General features: G+C 37.7%; 1 protein-coding gene and 1 long non-coding RNA gene across 17 annotated transcripts in view; one reads left to right on the top strand and one right to left on the bottom strand.

Annotated features, from left to right (window-relative positions):
• Positions 1 to 24,108, bottom strand: part of LOC105489384 (dymeclin) — a 406,658-nt gene that overhangs the window by 66,166 nt on the left and 316,384 nt on the right. For 11 of the 16 annotated variants that reach the window (XM_071085379.1, XM_071085377.1, XM_071085380.1 and 8 more), the window contains one exon: positions 16,009 to 16,191. The exons of the other annotated variants lie outside the window; for them this stretch is intronic. In XM_071085379.1, the coding sequence (XP_070941480.1) occupies positions 16,009 to 16,191 (183 nt within the window). The remainder of the gene's footprint in view (positions 1 to 16,008; positions 16,192 to 24,108) is intronic. 16 annotated transcript variants of the gene reach the window in all.
• LOC139360022 (uncharacterized) lies at positions 10,393 to 23,543 on the top strand. The gene is made up of 3 exons (XR_011616887.1): positions 10,393 to 11,856; positions 20,883 to 21,025; positions 23,408 to 23,543. It is a non-coding gene; the product is annotated as an uncharacterized lncRNA (long non-coding RNA).

Raw genomic sequence — 24,108 nt, 5'->3', positions numbered from 1 at the left:
TGTAACAACAAATACACAAAATAAATGCTCTCCTTTTGTGTAAATATCTTCACAGGTTGTAAACACGAGCATAGTTTTTCTGAGAAAAGAATTAGTTAACCATATAAAATGCCAATTTTGTTGGTAAAAAAAAAATGGCTTAATGTTCGAAATTTCATATGGGTCAACCTAACACCTATGCATAGTATTATCTTCTTTGACCAAAAAATATTTAAAGAGTAGGAGCATATCTGTTAAAAACACATTCTAAAAAATAAAAAAAAATGATAATTAAAAAGTAGATAGATGTTACAGATGCTTGAGGCTTACTGAATTTTTTTTCTTTCTAATACGTGCTGAAAGCTATTTCACTACTGGATTTTTGTTTTGTTTATAGCAGTAGATAATACAGACAAGGAGTAGTTCTCAAGCATGGCTGATCATCAGAAGTAGCTGAGAAGCCTTGTGAAATTCTGATCCCAGGGCCTGGTCAGGGACCTTCTATTACACATCAGACTCTCCAGGTGATTTTGATGATCAGCCAAAATCTAGACCACAGGTTTCCCAACTTTTCAGGTTATATACATCTACAAGTAAAAAAATGAGGATGTGCTTGCAATATATGTTCTAGTTTTTTATAAATCGTGCAATATTCTACAGCAGTAATGTTTTACATATTACAAAATGTTCATAAAATAAACTTAAAAGAATGAGATAAAGATAAAACGAATTAGATTAAAAAAACCCGATGATACAAAACACGGTTTTTGTACTCACTAAAATGTCATTGAAAATAATCTGGGTAATTACAGATTACTAATCACAGTGGTTTCACATAACCATCAGCAAGCACAGTATTTACCCGTGGTTAAGATCCATCATTTATTACAGTGAATATAAATCCATAGTGCCAACAGTCTTCCTGATAACTTTTATGGATCCATTTGCTGTGAGATTAGACTGATTCATCACTGTTTTTCCCTTGTAATGTGGCACTTGTTCCAGGAGCAGGGGTATGTCAGCTCTGCCATTATCTTTTGTCATATGTGCTTACATTTTTCTATCACCTTCAGTGTGTGGGGAAACATGCTGTTTCATGAGGGTTTAACTAAATCCAGATACTATAACCAGGAACACACATACTACACTAAGCTTTACGTGAATGAACAGGTGAGTGCATGTATGCCAAGCCCTATGAGTTGAGGAACTTCTATCTTCTCCCTCGGGATATCTGGAGTACTGAAGCTGACACAGCCCTGGCAGGTTGTAAAGGCCAATACTATTAGTAAAACTAAATCTCTTTATTTTTAGATGAATAAATAAAAGCTCTAATATTTTTGGCCGGGCGCGGTGGCTCAAGCCTGTAATCCCAGCACTTTGGGAGGCCGAGACGGGCGGATCACGAGGTCAGGAGTTCGAGACCATCCTGGCTAACACGGTGAAACCCCGTCTCTACTAAAAAAATACAAAAAACTAGCCGGGCGAGGTGGCGGGCGCCTGTAGTCCCAGCTACTCGGGAGGCTGAGGCAGGAGAATGGCGGGAACCCGGGAGGCGGAGCTTGCAGTGAGCTGAGATCCGGCCACTGCACTCCAGCCTGGGAGACAGAGCGAGACTCCGTCTCAAAAAAAAAAAAAAAAAAAAAAAAAGCTCTAATATTTTCTTTCCATGCTTCTATGGACGAACTGTTAGTGCAATATCTGGGGGCATGTACAGCCATCCGCTTTGATAATCACTAATGAAGATAACAAAATGCACATAATCAAAGCTAAATGTAACTAACAGTATTCACATACTACTCAAAGACTTGACAAACCAACAAAAGGGAGTGTACTTATGTGTCACACCACCAAGAACAAAGTAATGCAATGACAGTTTTGCTTTGTTGACTCTGCGGCCTCCACTGGCTTTCCTCTAAGCCACAAGGAATTTCCATCTCCACTGGGAGAGCTGCAGAGTAGGCATGAGGCTGGGTTTCTAACTAAATTCCTTTTTCAAACTGGTTCTCATTTGTATGTTTTAAAGCTGACATTCTCATGTTTTTGCATTCAAACTCACACGATTTTAGAAAATGATAAAACTACCACTTGCAGAAGGGAAGTATAATTTATGTATCAAAACCGAAGGAAACAAATCTATCCTGAATGTTTATCATGGACTGTGTGCTGTACACATACTATTGATTTAATTCTCATGACAGTCTCACGAGGCTGATAAAAATCTCTGTCCTACAGAACCGTAAAAAGGATGAGAGAGACAAGAAACTAGACTGGGGTGACCCAGGCAAGTGGGAGGAGCAGGGCTCTAGCTCAGGTATTTCTTCTTACTTTATCATGTCTCTGGCAATTCCTACGTAGCAAAATGGAGCACTAGCTTAGTTTTTCAAATAGGCGATATCTGAGTGAAAGGTGTAAGTTGTTTAGCCAAACCTTTCAGATGTCGTTTGATTGCAACATCACCAAAGAATGTGAGACAATTCATTCAAAGATATGAGCTTCTATTTCCTACTCCCAGGTTATAATTTTGCACATAATAGTACTTTTAGTGACGATGACTACAACAGATGTGTGGCTTTTATCAATTTGTATAGCAACCATTAAAACTGTTAAAATAGATGAACTTTTATTCCTCTGAAAATCTCTGCATGAGACACAGCCAATAACAGAAAAATTTAAGTAAAACCTTTAGTGAAAGTGGGGATGAATGCTTTGTCAGTGTAATTCAAAGACAACCTTTCAAAGGAAGGTACTTTTCCACAGTGCATGTTTTACAACCCTCCTCTACCTACCATATTTGGCTGTAACTCATGAAATCCAGGTACAGCACATTACCTTCCATTATGCTATTAGCTTTGAACAGTGATTGCCCAATGTCATATACTGAAAAATCAGTTGTATACTTTGAGTAATGTCAAATCAAATTTAACCACCTGTCATGAAACGAGTGAATGATTATTATTAATAGATCACAGATTAATAGAAACGAGCAGCTTTTCTGGAGTAGAGGAGGGTGAAAAGGAGCTAGTATGTACTCATCAGGCAAACATGCTTGCTTGCTAAAAATGGCCACTCTCCTAAGAGGTAGAAGTAGACAGCTAAATTTTATTTTATTTTTATTTTTTAAGACAATGATAAACATGTGAAATACATATATATTTCCTCATTGACTTGTTTGAATTTCTCCTCAAATTACTGTATTTTAATCAATACATATATTGACAACCCATTCAGCAGAGGAGCTCTCCCAAGGATTTACCAGGGAAATAAATAGATGATACCATTTTCTCGCTTGAAGAAAGACGCAATATAATTTGGGAGATAAGGCTGGGCGCGGTGGCTCAAGCCTGTAATCCCAGCACTTTGGGAGGCCGAGACGGGCGGATCACGAGGTCAGCAGATCGAGACCATCCTGGCTAACCCGGTGAAACCCCGTCTCTACTAAAAAATACAAAAAACTAGCCGGGCAAGGTGGCGGGCGCCTGCAGTCCCAGCTACTCGGGAGGCTGAGGCAGGAGAATGGCGTAAACCCGGGAGGCGCAGCTTGCAGTGAGCTGAGATCCGGCCACTGCATTCCAGCCTGGGCGACAGAGCGAGACTCCGTCTCAAAAAAAAAAAAAAAAAAAAAATTTGGGAGATAAGACAGATCAAATCTGTATAATTAGAATAGACATCATGGTAAAGTGGACAATGAACTACTCAAAGTCAGAAAGCTTAGATTTGATTCCTGCCTCTGATACTAACAATGTGACTTGTAAAACACTCAACATCTAGATGTAGCATGATGCAGTGGTTTAGAGAACTTACCTGGTGTGGGACTGCTTGGGTTTAAATCCCACCTCTCCTTATAATATCTTCAAAGTGACAAAGTTGCAGCATCTACTGCATAGGAACCAATAATGATAACGTGGCAACTTTGTCATTTTGTAAATGAGGGTACTGACACACACCTAATAACAGAAAGAGCTAACGTTTTGTGAGCACTTACCATGCACTTTGCGCTGTGCAGACATTAACTTATTTAAGGCTGCGAATTTCTCTCTGAGCTTTTGCTGGGTCCCACAAATTTTGATATGTTACATTTTCATTTTTGCTCACTTTAAATTTGTTCTATTTCCCTTGTCTACTTTTTGACACATGGGTGTAATGTTCACTTTCCAAGTATTTGGAGATTTTCCAGATATCTTTCTTATGGATTTCTATTAAATAGTTTAATTTCACTGTGGTCAAAGAACAGGTGATCTCATGTCATTTAAATTTGCTGAGGGTTGTTTTACGGCCCCATACGTGGTCTCTCTTAGTGAATGGTTCCCGTGCACTGATGTTGTTGGGTGGTATGTTTTATAAATGTCAACTAATCAAGTTGGTGGTTAGTATTGTTTGGGTCTTCTATATAATCACAAATTTCTGTTTATTTGTTGTATCAATTACTGAGAAAGAAGTGTTGACTTCTCCAATTATGGGTTTGTTTGTGTCTTCTTGCAATTCTATCTGTTTTTATTTCGTGCATTTTGAAGCTCTGTTGTACACACATTTATGGTTGTTATGTCTCGTTGGTGAATTGACTTCTTTCTCATTACATGGAGTCCCTCTTTACCCTTGGTAATGCTCCCGGTGTTGAAGTCTACTTTGTCTGCTCTTAATATAGTCATCCTACCCTTTTATTTTTGATTAATGCTTACATAGTAAAACTTCTTTTATCCTTTTGCTTTTAACCTATCTATTCCTTTATGTTTAAGGTGGGTTTCTGATAGACAGCACATAGTTGAGTCCTGCTGTTTATCCAATCTGAAAATTTCTGTCTTTTAATTGAGGCATCAGGATTATTTGCATTTGATTTAATTATTGGTATGAATGGATTTAAATCTATAATTCTTTTTTTGCTGTTGTTCCACTATTATTTATTCTGCTTTTCCTGACTGCCTTATTCTGCTTTTCCTGTCTGTAGTTCATGGATCCTGGAAGAAGAGATATTTCTGGGTCAGAGATGAAGGGAAGTTTGTTAGTCACAGCAACAGCAGTGATCACAGCATCTGCATTACCACACTGGCTCCCCAAGCCCCAGTTTGCTCAGGGTGATGTGACAAGGGTCAGACGATACCTGCACATGCAGTAAATTATATTAAAGGACAGAACCCTGAGCTTAGGGAACCCGAATCTCTTAGAGTGGTCAGTAACCATGCCTATCTTTTACTCCAGAAGGAGATACAAACATCTTTGAAAAGATAATCCAGAGCAAAGGACAGTCAGTGCCTTTGCTCACAAGATGAAATCTCTGGAAAATTATCTCCCAACACACATATGTGCCAACTTCCAATTCTTCCCTCTCATCCTTTGTGCTACTGCTGACACATATCTTACTTTTACATGTTATAAACCCCACAATACATTGTTAATATTTTTATTTTAGACAAAATGGGTTGGCAACCTATAGCCTGTGGGCCAAATCTGGCCTGTTGTCTGTTTTTGTAAATAAAGTTTCATTGGAACATAGCCATACCCACTTGTTTACACATAGTCTATGGCTGCCATTGAATTACAATGGCTGAGTAGAATAGTTGTGACAGGGACTATGTGGCCTGTGAAGACTAAAATATTTACAATCTGATCACTTACAGAAAAAGTTTGAGGACCTCTTCTTCAGACAGTCAATTATTTTATACAGTGAATCAACATAAGAAAAAACTTTTTATGTTTACCTTTATTTTTGCTATTTTTGGAACTCTTAATCTCTTTTTGTAGATCCAAGTTTCTGTCAGATACGATAGCTCTTCTGTTTCAATAACTTCCATTAACTTGCCTATAGTACACACTAGCAATAAGTTCTCTCAGTTTTGTTTGAAATGTCATTATTTTGTATTCAGTTTTTAAAGACATTTGTTGGGGTAAGATTTGTTTTCAATTTTAGCATTATAAAGATGTCACTTCATTATCTGACTTGCCTAGGTTCTGTCAAGAAAACTGCTGTTACAATCTTTGTTTCTCTGTATATAATGTTTATTTTTTTCCTCTGGCTGAATTAAAGACTGTATTTTTTATCTTTGATTTTCAGATGTTTAAATATTATGTCTTAAAAAAATGGATTTATCCTGATTGGGGTTCTCTGGGCTTCTTGGATCTGTGGTTTCATGTCAGTATTTTTGGAACATTCTCAGCTATTATCTCTTTAAATATTTCTTCTGAGCTGTTGTTTCTCTCTTCTCCATCTGAGACTCCAATTATATGTATATTGAATCATTTGATATCATCCTATAGCTCTTGGATGCTATGTTCTCATTTTTCACATGTTTTTCTCACTGTGTTTATTTGGATAATTTCTACTGACCTGTCTTCAAGATCACATATTTTTTTTTCACAAGCCCACTAATGAGCCTGTCACGGCAATTCTTTGTCTGTCATATGTTTTTTACTTCTAGCATTCCCATTTTATTTATCCTTACAGTTCCCATCTCTCTCTGGAACTGTTTATATATGTTGTCACCTTTTCCCCTGGGACAAAGGTTGGTATGTGTCTTCTATAAAGAACCAGGTAGTAAATATTTTAAGTTTTGTGGGTCCCAATATAGTCTCTGTAACATATCCTTCTTTTTTTGTTTTTAAACAATCCTTTAAAAACATAAAAAACATACTTATTTCACAGGCTGTACAAAGACAAGCTGTGGGCTGCATTTGCCCTATGGATCCTACTTAGTTGACCTTCATACCAGATCTTTGAAACTGATAAATCATAATTACAGTCCCAGTCTGACAGTTCCAACATCTGAGTCATCACTGAGTCTGGGTCTGTTGTCTGTTGACAACATCATTTTTTTTCTTGCCTTTTTATGTCTCATAATGCTTGGCTGAATGTTAGACATCATGTGTAGAACTGTAGAGACTGACAGAAATACTATTTATGATAAATTCGGGCACATCTCTTCTTAGGTCAGGCTTGGAGGTTGAGCTGATTCACTCAGAAGGTAAGCTGAATTTGAGTTTGGCTGTTGCTGTGGCTACCTTCAGTGCACCACATCCTCTAATGACACCTTCTGCTTTGCTGGGATTTGAAGTGCCACAGGTTTTTCAATGTTCGTGCTCCACTTTCTGCTTTCAGTGAGCTCCGCATGCCTGGGTCCCAGAGTAGGGTCTGTATCCATGCCCTTGATCTTTCCCAGCAGTAGATGCTGCTGCTTGTTACTCAGTACTTGCTAGGCTGGTGGCAGAAGGTAGGGGATTCTCTACCTGCTGTCCTAAGACCTCAGTCTTAAATGGGGCTCTCTATGCCTGGGCCTAGGGCGTAAGGCTTTCTTAGCTTTCTCTCCCCTTTCCTCTGATGGCAGCCAAACTTTGCCCTGTATCTGTGATGAGTTGCTGGTAGGATACCTCTAATGGTACTCTTGTAGAATCCTGGGGCTAGGACAGTTTCCTGCCCTTTACCCGGAAGTAAAGAGTTTTTAATCTTTTACGTGCAATAAAGGGTCTCTACCTATGCCCTGAGGGCAAAAATGTTTAGTGCCTGCCTCTGCACCCCACCCCTCCACCCACCAGCAATCTAAGGCTTTTGCACCATATGAAAGAAGGGTCTGGCAGGGGAATGATGCTACGCATTTTTCTATAGGTATATTACCTTGGGAGGCTGTCTCTGGCTTCCTGCCATGCCCCCAGTCTCAGTGGAAAACAGCCTGTGAGTGCAAATTCCTCTGGTGCTTGGGTCTCCTGGGTGTTCTGTAATGTCATGCTAGTCCACACTCAACCTTTAGCAAGTTATTAAAATTGCATCTGATTTCTTTTTACACACTTGTATGGTAGCCGCCTAGTCCTACGCTCTTCCACAGGTGATCCAGTCCTGGTGTCTCACCTTAACTTGAGGGGTGGGCGGGCCGATGATCCCTCCTTGGGATCTAGGCTACTTGTTTGCCCTGTGACCTCGGCTCATTTATAGGTTCCAGAAAAGTTATGATTTTGTAGTTTACCTCTTTTTCTCTTTGTTAGGGTAGAACTCTTCCTAGCTTTCTATATCGTAGGCAGAAGTCCACTCTAGGGAATTTATTTTTTAGTAGTAAATTTACTGAGGTACAATTTCAAACAATAAAATAAACCTACTCATTTTAATGGTACAGTTCAACCAGTTTTGACAAATATGCATACCCTGTAACCACCTGCCCCTCATTATCACAGAATGTTCACTTCACCTTCCCGGTCAGTTCCCCATCACTCCGTCCCACCCACTGTTCTCTGTGCCTAGAGTGCTGCTCTGTCCCCAGATAGCTGCATAGCTCACTCTCTACCTGCTTCGAGTTTTGGCTCAAACGTACCTTCTGAGAGGCTTCCCTGATCACATTCTTTAAATCTGCAATCTCCTACCCCTATTCTAAAGAGCTCTCATTATTCTCCTTTCTTCTTCTTTTTTTTTTTTCCTTAAGCAACTGGGTAGATACTGATGTCATATATTGGGATAAGAAAGACTGTAGAAGAAAATATTTTATATTGTATTGGTTTTTGCAGAAAATCAAGAATTATGATTTAACCTTGTTCAACAATTGTGGGACCGTCAAGTCAGTAGCCTAATGTGTTAGTTTAGACCTTGATAAGGATGGTCAGGTCTGGAAATGCACAAGATCTAATGTGAATTCTACACTGTTCAGAGATAAAAATATTTCTTGCCTTTACCATACTATACAATGGTTACCATTCATTGCATCTGTCCTCTACTTATATTCAGCCATTTCTTAGGTAACTAGACAATTTATTTTATGTTCTCTCTTGTTTGGTGTCATATTCTACCTTGTCTTGCTGCTTAATTCAGCCTGATCATATCACCTAATGTTTTAGATGGGAGAGATAGGTACCCGTGTGTAATAAAAACATGGGCACTTGAAAACCATGTATCTAACTCCTTCTGCCGAAGTTAAAAGTGCTCCAAGGTTAGCCACTTCCGTCTTCTGAGATGCTGAGTGCTGCTAAACGTCTTAACCAAAAATAATCAACTCTCAACTCCCTGCCTGCTAAAAATAACAGTAGATTCGTCTCCTCCACCAACTTTTTTTCTTCTACGGTCTTCCACAGTTAACTTTTGAAGGTTAACTCTATGAAAGAAGAAAGTAGCAAAAGCTTGTTTAAGCCAAAATTTCAGGGGTCTTTGGGGGATAGAAGGGGAAGGTAAAGTACTGAAAGAGGCAGAAATAGAGATGTTATTTATATCTTTATCACAGCAATCTTTTCAAAATATGTAAAAAGAGTTTAAAATGTTTTTTAAATGAATTTCCAGTGTGCCCAGCACTATTTTGGATGATAGTATTCAACAAAAAGTTGTTGGAAAACCTGCTCATTTGGAACCTACCTTAGGTTTATCCAAGTGAATGTTGAAAACACGAGATTTAACAGAATGAGAACCTGGATTCAGGGCCTGGTTGACTGACTTGCTAGCTAAGTGGTCTCAAGCCCTTCTCTAGCCCTGCTCTCCCTTCCTCCTAGGGACGGCGAAAGGGCCAATGAGATAGAGCCCCCTGCAATGATATGTGATAATTATTCAAGACAATGACCCTTAGGCATCTAAGAAACCTCTCAGCATCTTGGTTTTCTTATCTGTAAAGTGGGATAATAAGCCTAGCTCACATAGATCAAGGATGGTAAAAGAGGTCATATACATGAGGCACTCAAGCCTCATTCCCATCATCTGGAAGGTGTACTTAAAACTGTTTAGGCATTTGTTTATGTGGTTTTAAGAACTGCATAACAGCATATAGCCAAATGTTTAGCCTGAGAATGCAGTTTTTACTAAATACAGGTGAAGTGTAAATAAGTGGCCCATTCTTCCGACAACAACAGAAAAGTAAGTACAACTTAACTTCCTGCTTTTACTTCTACATGGTTCTATACTGTGTGCTTACAGTGAGGTCCTTTCTACTTCCTCACCTCCACTCTGCCTTTCACTTCTTCCAAAGGAGAATGTGTTTCAAATGGATGTAGTTTAAATTCTTTGCATGGTTCTGTGTGTCCTTATAAAAAAAAATTAATTTGGTCTTTCAGAGACTTTTTTCTTCTTTTTCTTTTCTTTTGTGTGTGTGTGTGTATGTGTGTGTGTGTTTAAGAGATGGTGTCTTGCTACATTGCCCAGGCTGGTCCTGAATTCCCGGACTCAAGAGATTCTCCTGACTCAGTCTCCTGAGCAGCTGGGATAACAGTGCACCACCACACCTCAGAGATATTTTTAAGGATATCAACTGCCTGGTTACTAAGAATGTTCCTTATTGCACCACTGACGGAATAAAGACCGATTGGACTTCATTAGAACTGATTTTGAAATAGAAAGTAATTACGTTTGTGGATATGATCAGATGGTTTCATAGGCAACTGTGGGAGCATTTAGTGAATGCGTACAGTGGTTAGGCAGAATTACTACTAACATGGGCCTTATCATCAAACTCTGGGTTTAAGTTCTGGCTGCATCATTTTCCGAATGTGTGACAGTAAACAAGTTAATTAATCTTTCTAACTTGGTTTATCTGCAAATTGAGGACTAAAATGAAATATACTTCATGGTTTATTTTTTACTGAGGATTAAGTAAGTTAATGCATGTAAGTGCTTAGCAAGTATGCAATAAAAGCTAGTGATGATTAGAAAAGAAGCAAATGGCTTTTGATGTGGTTTAAATAAAATTTTAAAGCTAAATACTCCAAATGATGTGTAATATTGCAGCTATTGCAGCTATGACCACAGAGGGAAAAAAAAAAATCTCTGGTTTAGTCTTTTGTCAGGAACACAAAGAAAATATTGCCCATCACAATGAAAGGTACTGGGAATTAGAGATTATTTTTCTCCAATATACTGCAGGTGTATATTACCAGACATACATAGTCCATAGTTCAGGTGACTATCTTTAAAAAATTTTTTAAAGGAAAAAAGAAAGGTAGGAAGGAATGAAAAAAGAAATTGGAATGAGGGAGGTCCAGAGAAAGGCAAAAGTTAGGACAGATGGGATAGAGGACTGCCACAAGGGCAGACTGAAATGAATGGGATGGCACAGTTTAGAAACATGAAGACTAAAAACAGACAAGTTGGATATTTCTAGAACGTAAAGATCTCAATAAATCTTGGAAAACCAGGAATATCTCCCTACCTCTGGAGCTTGAAAGAGATATATTAATAAACCAATACAAGAAAACACTATTTTAACATTACAATGCCCATTCGTGGGTGATATTCTTAGATGAAATATTAGACATCAGGAGTCTCAAGACTATAAAAGGCCACACTTGGCATCAGATTAATTTTAAAAAAGATATAAAGATAGGAAAAGTAGCATGCCAAGAGCAAAACCCCACAGGCTTTTGTTTTCCTTGGGAATCCTTATGGTAGTTTCTGGGCTAGTCTTTGACCCTTCAAATGACAGCTCAGATGCAAGAGAATGAGACTACTGTAGGCAGATGCAGTAGCCACCCTACCTTAGAACCATGTCCCAAATAGAAACCAATATCCTTGTGACAATCTCAGCTTCTAGGTCTTTGTAAAGGATGTGCCCAGTTATAAAAGTTCTCTCATTCAGAGAAGCCCAAAGCAATGGCTTCTCATCAAGCATTTGTAGTTCATTCATAGTCCTCCAAGTAATGACTCAGCTTACCAATCAAATGTCATTTTATCACATTATCATTTTATCATAGCAGTGTTGCTTGGTAACACAACTAACATTCTACCTCCATTAGATTTCCAGAGAACTGAGCTAAAAGCATCTTAACCCAAGGCCAATTTCTCATGTAAAAGGGGAAAAAGTTTTGTGAAACCTTTACCCACAAGCATAATGAGTCTTAAACTCAGTATTTTACCTCCAAAAATACTACTGTTAAGAAACAGAAATGAATTTGGACAAATTCATGAATGACATGGTTAGAAGAAGCTTTTCAGAAGTAAGTAAATAGCTGCCTATAAATTTGCCTTCACAGAGAGAACAATTTCTACTGGATGTTATAATCCTTAAGACTGCTTGCAGGAATAACTGTTAAGAGGAATGGATATAATTAAAAAAAAAAAAAAAAAGAGGAATGGATAAAGGCTCTGCTTGAGTTCTGGATAGTTTCTTTGAGAGCTGAGATGACAGCAGGGACGTCATTCTCCCATGAGATACCCTCCAGCCCCCATAGACTCTTTACTTTCCTTAATAACTGGTACTTTTGCATTCTCATCTTCTATCAAAGTATAAAACTAACACAAATTCTTAAGACTATAAACCACAATTTACCATGTTGTCAAAAATAGTCTATCCCATAAAAGAAGATGGAGTTAACTTGTGATGGGTGTTCTTAGGCAATACTTTGTTTCATAATCTTATTAACACTGACACTTTTCAATTTTAAAGAGATCTTATCAACACCAACACTTCTTAATTAAAACTCAGAATTAACAAGAAGGACATGGGGCCAGAGATGAAATATTCGAGAAGTTGCCTAAGGATGCGCTCACACACATCCTAAATATCAGTGAATCTACATGGGAGTATACTGGTTCATAAAGATTTCCCTTAAAATGTCAAAGTTTGATTATTAAAATAAACATCCTTGTGTGAAATGGTGTTTCTGCTTTACCTTGATTGCACGGATGGCAACTATACCCAAATTCCCCAATTCTGTTAATGATACCTAAATGATGTTGATATAAGCTTAGGAAAATGACAAGAGTGTGCATGGCAAAATATTTTGCTATAGCTGCAACCGTTAGGTATATAATTGAAGCAGCTTAAGGAAAGCCAATGAAATTAAGCTGACAGAAGAGTTTTAATATTGATTTCTGTTTACCAGCAATCATGAAAAAGCTGTGAAAATCAATGAATGGATTTGCAACAGTATACTCAACTGTAGATTAAACTCACATTTAATTGTGTAGATTCCAGAGTATCCAGCAGTTAATACATCCTATGTGTTAAAAGTCTGGAATGGGAGGCTAGCTATGGCCCAAACCTGATTTCAACCAAGTACCTAACAACTACACAAAACTCTACTAAGACAAGCAAAAGATTAACCTACTTCGGCAAACTGGCTTATGAGAATGGATAGAGACATTCTTAAATGTCTGAAATTTGACCAGAATCTATGTGTTGCTGCCACCCTGAAAGCAAAAAGGTTTTTGTTTAGAAGCCACTCTCTACCTTCTCTCTCCATCCCCAAAGTAGTTCAGCCTCTATCTTTGCTTTCAAAACTCTGACAGACAGGCTTCTACACTCCAGGCAGGGGCCTAAAGAATTCTTATCTAAGGACATGGACTAGCCCCCAAAACAAGATTTAATGATACTGATATAAAGGGGTTCCAAGGAAATGACCATCTAATTAAGAAGAATTTCACAGACCAAAAGTGGCAGGGAAGAAATAATTTAAAAGACTATTTGGCTGGGTGCAACGGCTTACGCCTGCAATTCCAACACTTTGGGAGGCTGAGTGGGGAGCATCACTTGACCTGGGGGTTTGAGACCAGCCTGGGCAACATAGCAAGGTCTTGCCTTTACACACACACACACACACACACACACACACACACACACACACACCCCTGCGTGTGGTGATGCATGCCTGTATCCCAGCCAGTTGGGAGGCTGAGCTGGGAGGATTGCTTGAGCCTGTGAGTCAGAGGTTGCAATGAGCCATGAGCATGCCACTGTACTGTAGCATGGGCAATAGAGTGAGGCTCTGTCTCAAAAACAACAACAGAAAGAATATTTGATAGCATTGAACATCAGTCTCTAGACTAAAAAGGCTCTCCAAGTATCCACTACAATTACCCAAAGCGCAGGAAATCATGACGTTCCAGAACACAAGGATAAAGAGATCAGAAAAGCTTCCATAAAGACCAGGTCATATATAAAGGGAGAAGAAAGATGTTTCAGACATGATAAATTTAAAAATAAAAAAATCTATCTCATATACACCATTTTCCCAGAAAGCTACTATAGTATATGTTCCATCAACGCAAAGTAGTAAACAAAGAAAGACAAAGACACAGGAGCCAGGCTTAACCAAAGGAGAGCACTGAAGGCAATTCCCAAGAATACACTGTAGCTGTGCAGAACCAGTGCACAATGGGTGTGGCAGGTAGCAGGTCTCCATAGAACAAGTAGATTTGAGAATGTTACCTGATCTGTTTGACTATTTGCAGAGGAGTTTTAGAGTTCTGTTAAAAAGTTTGTAGCTGTGTTAGAGATTGGATATTTGCAACATATAACCAAGAAAAGTTTAGAATCTAGAACACAAGAATAATAAAATATATATTGATAAGAAAAAGATAAATAACTCAATAGAAAAACTAACAAGACTTGAACAGGCAGTCTCAAAAGAGGAACTCTAAATGGCTAATAAACATATGAAATATGCTTATCCTTATTAGTAATCAAGGAATTACAAATTAAAAGTATAATAAGATGCCATTACAAAACTGACAAAACTATCAAAACAATTTTTTATGAGTATGTAAAGCAACAGGAATTCTCATACAGCAGTGACTAAAGTGTAAAATGGTAGCGCCCCAGGGAAAATGGTTTGGCATGATACACAACACCCAGCAATTCCACTATTGGGTAAACACCCCAGAGAAAGGTATGTACATGTGCTTACTTACTATTGAAATTATATATTTATGTTTGTTTCATAACTTAATTATTGAACGTCTTCCTAAATATAAGTAACACAAGGACAGCGATGGTGGCTCTTCAGTTTACTTGAACCTAGCACTGTGAATTATATTAGTTATTCAAAAAATATCTATGGGACCAAATTGAATCAGAAAACACTAATATGGCAGTAGAAAACTTAGCAAAAAACATTTTTAAAAAGGACAGGAAGCAAACATTCACAGACGTGTAAAAAATGTTAAACCACGTTAGTAATTAAGGAAATTAAAATATGAAAAAAATACCATTTTTGCCATAAAAAGACATTAAAATAATTACAATGCTCAAAGCTACAAAAGTACAGTGACATAGATCCTCTCATAGGTCACTTGTGGAAGTATAAGATGATATACAGGTGCATAAATTATTATTATTATTATTTTTTGAGACAGAGTCTCACTCTGTTGCCCAGGCTGGAGTGCAGTGGCACGATCTCGGCTCATGGCAAGCTCTGCCTCCCGGGTTCATGCCATTCTTGTGCCTCAGCCTCCTGAGTAGTTGGGACTACAGGCGACCACCACCACGCCTGGCTAATTTTTTGTATTTTTAGCAGAGATGGGGTTTCATCATGTTAGCCAGGATGGTCTCGATCTCCTGACCTCGTGATCCGCCCATCTTGGCCTTCCAAAGTGCTGGGATTACAGGCGTGAGCCACCGCTTGCCTGGCCTTTTTTTTTTTTTTTTTTTTTTTTGGGAGACGGAGTTTTACTCTTGTTGCCTAGGCTGGAGTACAATGGTGTGATCTCAGCTAACTGCAACCTCCATCTCCTGGGTTCAAGCGATTCTCCTGCCTCACTCTCTCAAGTAGCTGGGATTACAGGTATGAGCCACTGCGCCCAGCCCAGAGGCACAAATTCTATCGTTTTTCTGGAAAGCAATTTCGCAACCTGTGTTGAATCTTGAAAATAAAGATGCCCTTTGACAGAAAAACTAGTAAAATTCCAGCTTTAAAACCATACCAAAAATTAATTTTAAAATTTGAGATAAGACTTATTTATAAACTTTTCATTCATTAAGAATTGATATAAAACATTGGAAATAAATGAGCAAAAATGGGATAATGGTTATATATATTTTAGGACACAAACATGGGCTAGATAAATATTAAAATGTGAGACTTTCAAAGAGTTGGTAATACCATAGAAAAATGCTCACAGTCTAAGTGTAAAGTAAAAATGGCAGAATAAAGAACTGTATGAAGTATGACTTCAATTGTATTAAATATGTATGTGTATGTATATACAATACACAGATTACCACAATTATTATAGCAAAATAGACTGCAAATACAGTTAATGTTGAAAGAAGAAACTCTTACTATTACAGTTCTTACCAAGGCTTATTAAACATTCTCTGCTTTAACACTTAAAAAAGAATCATAATAAATGTCTTCATTTACACTTACCAGATCAATATTTTGCATTATATCCTGAAATGAAGGATGAGTTCGAAATTGTTCGAAGAGATCGCGTTTGTAGAGCAGGGCGTATACCAAGTTTGGGTTGTGGTGAAGGGAATTTGTCAGGCAGGAGTTGATGATCTCTAACATCATTCGAATCACTTCTTCAATGACATTTAGGTCTTGTGCCTCATAAAGAAAAGAAACCCCAACACAGAGTCACTCTTTTTCTCCTTGCAATAGAATTAATCGAAATAAGAGAAATTGCCTTAAAATTATAACAGAATTGGAAAGATCACACAGAGAAGCTCATCAAGATTATTTCTGTCAAGAATCTTAAGAATGAGGTTTGTCAGTTACTAAAGGATTTGGGTTAAAATCTTTTGAACTTAGAATGGTAATAATTAGGAATTTCATATAATAAATTACAGACATCAATCTAGAGGGAAATTTGGAGCTTACTCAGTTCCTCATTTAATAGATCCATATTGGTATTCTCACTATTGTACTACCCTAAATCGTTAAGACTGCCACGATGTAGAGTAGTGGTAGGGTAGTACCCATTCCAAGAAAATGACTACTAATTCAGAAAATGACTTCATTGCTCTACACTGTCATTTCAGTCTTTATATTTCAGATAAACAGACTATGATTTTGTCACTGTTTCCTCGGAGTGAATAGTCTTTGGGAATCTGAACATTAAATAGTTACCAAACAGCAAAGCTCAAAGTAAGCAATCAGCAAACCTCTTGGAAGAAAAGGGCAATGGAAGGAGCAAGCACATGGGTATATACAACAGACTTTCCTCTCCTCTTCTGTCTTCTATAATATATTTGACAGTTGAAGCAAAAATTATAACATTGATGTGGTTCTCAATGTATGTAAAGGAATATCTAAAACAATTATAAACAAAGGTGGGTAAGGGATTTAAAGGGACAAAGGTTTCTACAGCTCACTTGAACTGGTAAAATATCAACACTACTAGACTGCGATAAGCTATGTACATATAATGTAATGTCTAGAGCAAATCTACCTGACAAGAAACAAAAATACTATAGATATATTAAGGCTGGGTGCGGTGGCTCATGCCTGTAATCCCAGCACTTTGGGAGGCAAAGGTGGGCAGATCACTTGAGCTCAGGAGTTTGAGACCAGCCTGGGCAACATGGCAAAACCCCATCTCTACAAAAAATACAAAAATTAGCCAGGCGGGTGGCACACACCTGTAGCCTCAGCTACTTGGGAGGCTGAGGTGGGAGGATGGCTTAAGCCTGAGAGGTGGAGGTTACAGTGAGTTGAGATTGCTCCACTGCATTCCAGCCTGAGTGACACAGCCAGACTGTCTCAGAAAAAAAAAAAAAAAAAAAGAAAAAAAAAAGAAAAGAAAAAGAAAAAAAGAACTAGAGATATATCAAAATGGGATTCTAAAAAAATTTTCATACAGGAAGGCAGGAAAAATGCAAATGAAAAAGGGGAAACCAACAAAAAACAGAAAGTAAAATGGCAGTTACGTATTAATAACTACATTAATTGCAAATAGTCTACAATAGTTAAAATCCAAGGAATGTCAGAGTGGATTAAAAGCACACCACCCAACTATATGCTATCTATGAGAAACTTCTAATATAGTTGGGTTGAAAGTAAAAGGACGGAAAGATACCTACGCAAACATAAGTCAAAAGAAAGCAGGAGTGGCTATACAGTATACCGTATCTTTAAGGGATTGGTTCCAGGACATCCCCGTGCCTTGGAAATACCAAAAATCTGCAGATGCTCAAGTCCCTTATACAAAATGGCATACTACACTTGCTCACTCCATCCATAGATTAAAAAAAAATCTGTGGGTATGGAATCCGAGGATATGAAGGGCCAACTGTATGTACTTTCAATCTGTGTTGGTTGAATCTGTGCATGCCTAACTCAAAATATGGAGGACTGACTTATATTAGTATTAAAGTAGACTTCAGAGTCTATCTGGCCTATAAAATAAAAAGTATTGACTATCTGGCTCTTTACAGAAAAAGTTTACTTTCCCTGCTTAAGAGATGAAAAGGTATACCTATTTCCATACAATTTACCTCTGTCTTGCTTTTCTTACTTTTTTTTTTGAGTCAGGGTCTCACCCTGTCGCCTGGGCTGGAGTGCAGTGACGCGATCCTAGCTCACTGCAGCCTTGAATTCCTGGGTTCAAGCAATTTTCCCATCTCAGCCTCCCAAAGTGCTGGGATTACATGGGTGAGTCACTGAACCCAGCCTCTGCCTCTGTTTTCTTAAATACAATGTTTAACATTCAATTGAAATGTATGAAACACACAACAAAGCAAGTAAAAGAATCCATGTTGAAGAGACAAAGTCATCAGCAGAATATGACACAGAGATAAAACATTCTGAAAATATCAAAGAGGGAATCTAAAAGAACTATGATCTACAAAATTTGTTTGAATTGATTGGGAATTTCAGCAGAGTTAAAAACTATAAGAAAGAGACAAATGGTAAAGATAGAATTTTTGTAAAATGTGGTGACTGCAGTGAAGAATGCCTTAAACAGGTTTCAACAATAGACTGGACAGAGCTTGCGAATGAACTGCAAACCTGAAGGCAGGTTAACAGAAACTGCACAAACTAACCCTACAAAGAAAAAAAGAGTGAGAAAACAAGACAGAGAATCCAATGAGGGCTGTAAAATAATATGAAATGCATTAATATACATGTAATTGACTCCCAGAAGGAAAAGAAAGAAAGAATGGGGCAAAAGAGATATTTGAAGAGATAATGACTGAGCATTTCCTATAAATAATGAAAAAAAAAAATCAAACAGATTCAAGCACGTCAGAAAATATCCATGGTCACCCTACCCCCAAACAAAAACCAAAAGAACCATCTACTTAGATCCATCAAATTCAAATTATTAAAAATCAAAGACAAAGAGAAAATATTGAGGACAGTTTAAAAAACAAAAACAAAAACAAACACACACACACACACTAAATACAGAGGCGCAGAGATAAGAGTCACAGCTGACTCTTAGGAGAAGCGATGCAGTCCAACCTAAATGTAGCGGCATCATTAAAGCACTGAAATAAAACAACAGTCAGCCAAGTATCCCATACACAGCAAAAATATCTTTCAAATATGAAGGTGAAAAAAAGACTTTTTCAGACAAAAATAAGCTAATTTATTACTTGCACTATACAAAATATTAGAGGGATTTCTTCAGGCAGAAAAAATATGAAAACAGACAGAAATGTAGATGTCCACAAGGGAAGCAAGGTATTTTTCTTATTTTTAATCATTCTAAAAGAGAACTGACTTCTAAAGTAAAAATAGTAGACATGTAGTATAGGTTTATAGCACATATATATAACATGTAAAATATATCATAACGTTCTGCTGATGGGCATCCAATATATATCTAGTTACCTTGTTTCTACGAATAAGGCTGATAAGCCTCCTGGTAGATGTGTTTATATATGGGTACGTTTATGTCTCTGGGATAGATTCCAGGAGAGGGATTGCTGAAAAGGCTGTATTTGTAATGTTAATAGATGCCGTCAGATTGTTTAGGGTGATGACAATATGTTTATACTAGCAATGTAGGAAGGCCCTTTCTACCATTTTTTCACCAACAGCAGGTATACTCGTTCTTTTTAAAACTCACTACCTGAAAGTAATAGAGAAATACACTGCTACTACCTTAGTGACCATTTCCCTGAATGGGAGTAAACTGCACATGTGAGGGATCTGGGTTGCACACTCCTTACGGGAAACTAATGCCTGATGATCTGAGGTGGAACTGAGGTGGTGATGCTAAGGCTGGGGAGCAGCTCCAAATACAGATTAACAAGCTCAGTGCTCCCCTTGATTCTACATTACAGTGAGTTGAGTTGTATAATAATAATAATAATAATAATAATTATTATTATTATTTTTTTTTGAGGCTGAGTCTCGCTCTGTCGCCCAGGCTGGAGTGCAGTGGCTCACTGCAAGCTCCGCCTCCCGGGTTCCCGGGTTCCCGCCATTCTCCTGCCTCAGCCTCCCGAGTAGCTGGGACTACAGGCGCCACCACCACGCCCGGCTAATTTTTTTGTATTTTTAGTGGAGACGGGGTTTCATTGTGTTAGCCAGGATGGTCTCGATCTCCTGACCTCGTGATCCGCCCGTCTCGGCCTCCCAAAGTGCTGGGATTACAGGCTTGAGCCACCGCGCCCGGCCGAGTTGTATAATTATTTCATTATATATTACAATGTATAATAGAAACAAAGTGTACAATAAATGTTATGCACTTGAATCATCCTGAAACCATCAACCAGTTCATGGAAAAACCATCTTCCACGAAACCGGTCCCAGGTGCCAAAAATGTTGGGGACTCCCACTTTGTATTCTTCAGCTTCACAACCACAAGTCTAGGTATTGGCTTATTCTTATTCGTCTTGCTCAGTATATTCGGAGTGCACTTTTGATCTGACAACCTAGTCTCTTCCATAAAGATAACTTGGATAATCTTTTCTAATTATTATCTTCCAATTTATTAACTTTCTTTGATAGTGTCCAGTATAGATCAATCTTGTTTACTAAGTTTTGATTTTTAATGACTACATTTTTCATTTTAAGCTTTCTAGTTAACTAGTTCTCTCTCACAGTCATGTTATTTCATTTCTTTCTGTTTTTATTTCCCATATACTCTTTTTTATGAATATTATTCCTTCATTTATCTTTGAGGCTACTCAGAATATTCCCATAGTTATTCTATTAGTTTTTAATTCTATTTGGATAAATTTACCTTAATTATGATCATGACTGTTATTTTTCTATTGTTAATTTCAGCATGTATTTTGTTATGCAAGCTCATCTAATATGGTTTAATACTTCCAAATCTATAGGTTATGTGGTGGCTTCCTAGAGTCTCAGACTGAAACCAGGTCTCATAATTGGTGCCTTGGTGCTCCTGCCCTACAATCACACTAAAGACAGTACTGGCCAGGCTTATCACCATGCCGGTATCAGTTTGTTTCAAGATCCCATGGTAAGGCTGTTTCTGTGTACTCTTGCCTCCCTAGACATAGAATTTAACCATTATTATTAACACATTTATTCAGGCTCTTTATTTTAATAAAGGATCTATTCCAGCTCCTAATTTCTAGCAGAGAACCTGGCACTAGTGTCTGGCCTACAGTAGCTGAGCTCCCAGCCACTTCTCCTCCTTCCAGCTCAGCAGGCTCACTGTTTTGACTGCTTTTTCTGTTTCTGTTCCATCAAGAAATAGCTGTCTCATTTTGGGATTTGGCTATGTGTTTAAAATGTTTTCTTTTTATGATTCATCTATTATTGTTATGTTTTTGAAGCAAAGGGGAGAAGATGAGACTTCAAATTTGGAACTAACAAGATAATCTTGACCAGAAGTTCTCTGAATTATATTTGCTTCTCATTTTGGTATTTGAATTAGTATAGAAGAAGGAAGAGACTTCAAACTTCAGAATTCTCTCTCACAGTCATTTAAGGGCAACCCAATGAAATGGTATGACTACTTTAGAAATATAATCAAGTCGAAATATTAGCTTTCTGTAGAATTTTATGTTCATATATATTTTATACACTTATGCTAAGTATAAGTGCTGATATAGGAAACTTACACTTCAAAAATTATCTGCAGATAGCTTACAATTTCTGCTTTCAAACACATTGAGAGTTTATTCTCAATGTTTAAATAAGTAATTTGCTGAAACAAACAGGGTAATATACCCAATTCCTAAATAGGCACCTGCTAGTTTAAACCCAGGCTAAAATATTGACTACTTATTTTATTCCCAAGTCAGGGAAAGTATAAAATAGAAACTTTAGGCTGGGTATAGCAGCTCACACCTGTAATCCTAGCACTTTGGGAGACTGAGGCAGGAGGATCACTTGAGGCCAGGAGTCAAAAGCAGTTTCAGCAACTGAGCAAGACCCCATCTCTACAAAAAACTTAAAAATTATCTAGGTGTGATGTGGTGGTGCATGCCTATAGTCCCAGTTACTCAAGAGGCTGAGGCAGGAGGATTGCCTGAGTTCAGAGGTTTGAGGCTGCAGTGAGCTATGATCATGCCACTGCACTCCAGCCTGGGCAACAGAGTGAGACCCTGTCTCCAAAAAAAAAAGAAAGAAACTTTATATGAATAAGCATGCTCTACATTAGTTTTACTTTGCATGAATCTGACTAAAGGCTCTTTAAGAGTTACACTAACTCTCTTATTTTTAGAGTTATTAGGTATTTTACCTAACTTATCTTACATTGTTTCTGTGACAAATTCTAATGTTATCTTTTATAGATTATATTCAGTTGCAGATTTATAAATTAAATGACGAGAACATATAGTTTCTAGCATTACTCAAATTGACTAACGACATAGTGTGGGAGGTTACAGCAAACACATTTTATATGATATCATATTTGGCTGGACTGCCATGCTAGAAAGAATCTTCTGTATTTTAATGTACTACTATTTTGAAAAACAAAAATGAGAAACATAATTCAGAAGTAAGTTTAAAGAGTAGCTAATTATAATTTTCCGTCAATATTTACTTTATGTAACACTCTAAACAAGTTATCAGGCCAGGCGCAGTGGCTCACGCCTGTAATCCCAGCACTTTGGGAGGCTGAGTCAGGCAGATCACGAGGTCAGGAGATCGAGACCATCCTGCCTAACATGGTGAAACCTTGCCTCTACTAAATATACAAAAAATTAGCCGGGCGTGGTGGCACACACCTGTAATCCCAGCAAGATCGCCTACTGCACTCCAGCCTGGGTGACAGAGTGAGACTCTGTCTCAAAAAAAAATAATAATAATAATAATAAATTTCAATATAAAGAATCCCTATAAACCTCAACATAGATACCCTTTTCATGAGGTTAAGAATAGTTTCCTTTCTGGTTATGCCCAGGGGTGAAATTCCAAATATTTAACAACTAGCTGGCACTGCTAGTCCTAGTGAATGCAGGTTGAGCACAACCAGGGCAGCCCTACTAGCTTGCATTGGCTAGAGGTCAGTGGTAGTAGTGACATAAGTACTCTTAAGTACTCTCTTTCAAGAAAGAGAAATAAAATCAAGTTTCCTTGAAGTCAGGTCTATGTTAATTGGTTTTATTATATTCCAAAAACTATACCAAGAATTTCTACGTGCATTACTTTTTTCAATTCAGCAATTCTTTAATTTACTTCTGACTAATTCCGTTATTATCTATCCAATTAGAAAGCTTAGAATTTGGTCAAAGAATCGTAAAATTATAAAACACACTCAGAAGATACAAAAGATACTAAAGTCGCTCCCCTTAATGCTAGAATCCCTATAACATTCATACCAAGTGGTCAACCAACCCATCCTTGAATACGGATCACTTTTGACAGGCTCCTCATTCTTTCTATGCAGTACAGAAAGCTGTTGCAGTTTGGCAGAAATCCACCACTCTACTCCTACTTGCTGGTCTTCAGTCTATTCCACTTCTTCTCAAGCCCATCAGCAACCTCAAGTGTCCCTCAATACAACCTGGTTTAAAGCCTTCTCATCATCTTATTTGCACTTTGCTAGATGTCTAGCATTTGGACTGTTTTGATCACAGATGTAATGCTGCGTATTCTATTATCTCCATTAAGATACATAAGTATTTATACATTTGTAATCCTTGCAACTAATTCATTTCCGTTTTTAAGTGACAACAGTTCTCCGCTAACCACTACTTCGATTATCCTTTATGGAACAGACAGAATTCCTACTGTATAAGTCGTTTCCTGGAAACTATGCTCTGGATCCTCCCACTGGTGTTGGAAGATCAACCACTACTTCAAGGTACCAAGCAGATCATGAAATAATCACGAGCCACAGGAGTAAATTATGTACCTTGAGATTCTGATTTCCTAAAAAAAAAAAAAAAAGTATCAAATTTTTGGCTAATTCTAATTTCAAAGGAAAACTATCTCAACAACTATAATTTCCCAGTTATTTGCATCTTCAACTTGCTGCTCTGATTAGATGTCTGATGCAGGTACCTACTACATGTGGTCATAAATGAAATCCTTTATGTTTTATTTTTAAAAAGCATTATTGGGTTATAATCACCACTTGTAAAAAGA

Source organism: Macaca nemestrina, chromosome 19 (genome assembly GCF_043159975.1).
Source record: "Macaca nemestrina isolate mMacNem1 chromosome 19, mMacNem.hap1, whole genome shotgun sequence".
Taxonomy (NCBI): domain Eukaryota; kingdom Metazoa; phylum Chordata; class Mammalia; order Primates; family Cercopithecidae; genus Macaca; species Macaca nemestrina.
The sequence above is the reverse complement of the archived record's forward strand: the minus strand, read 5'-3'. Positions and strand labels throughout refer to the sequence as shown.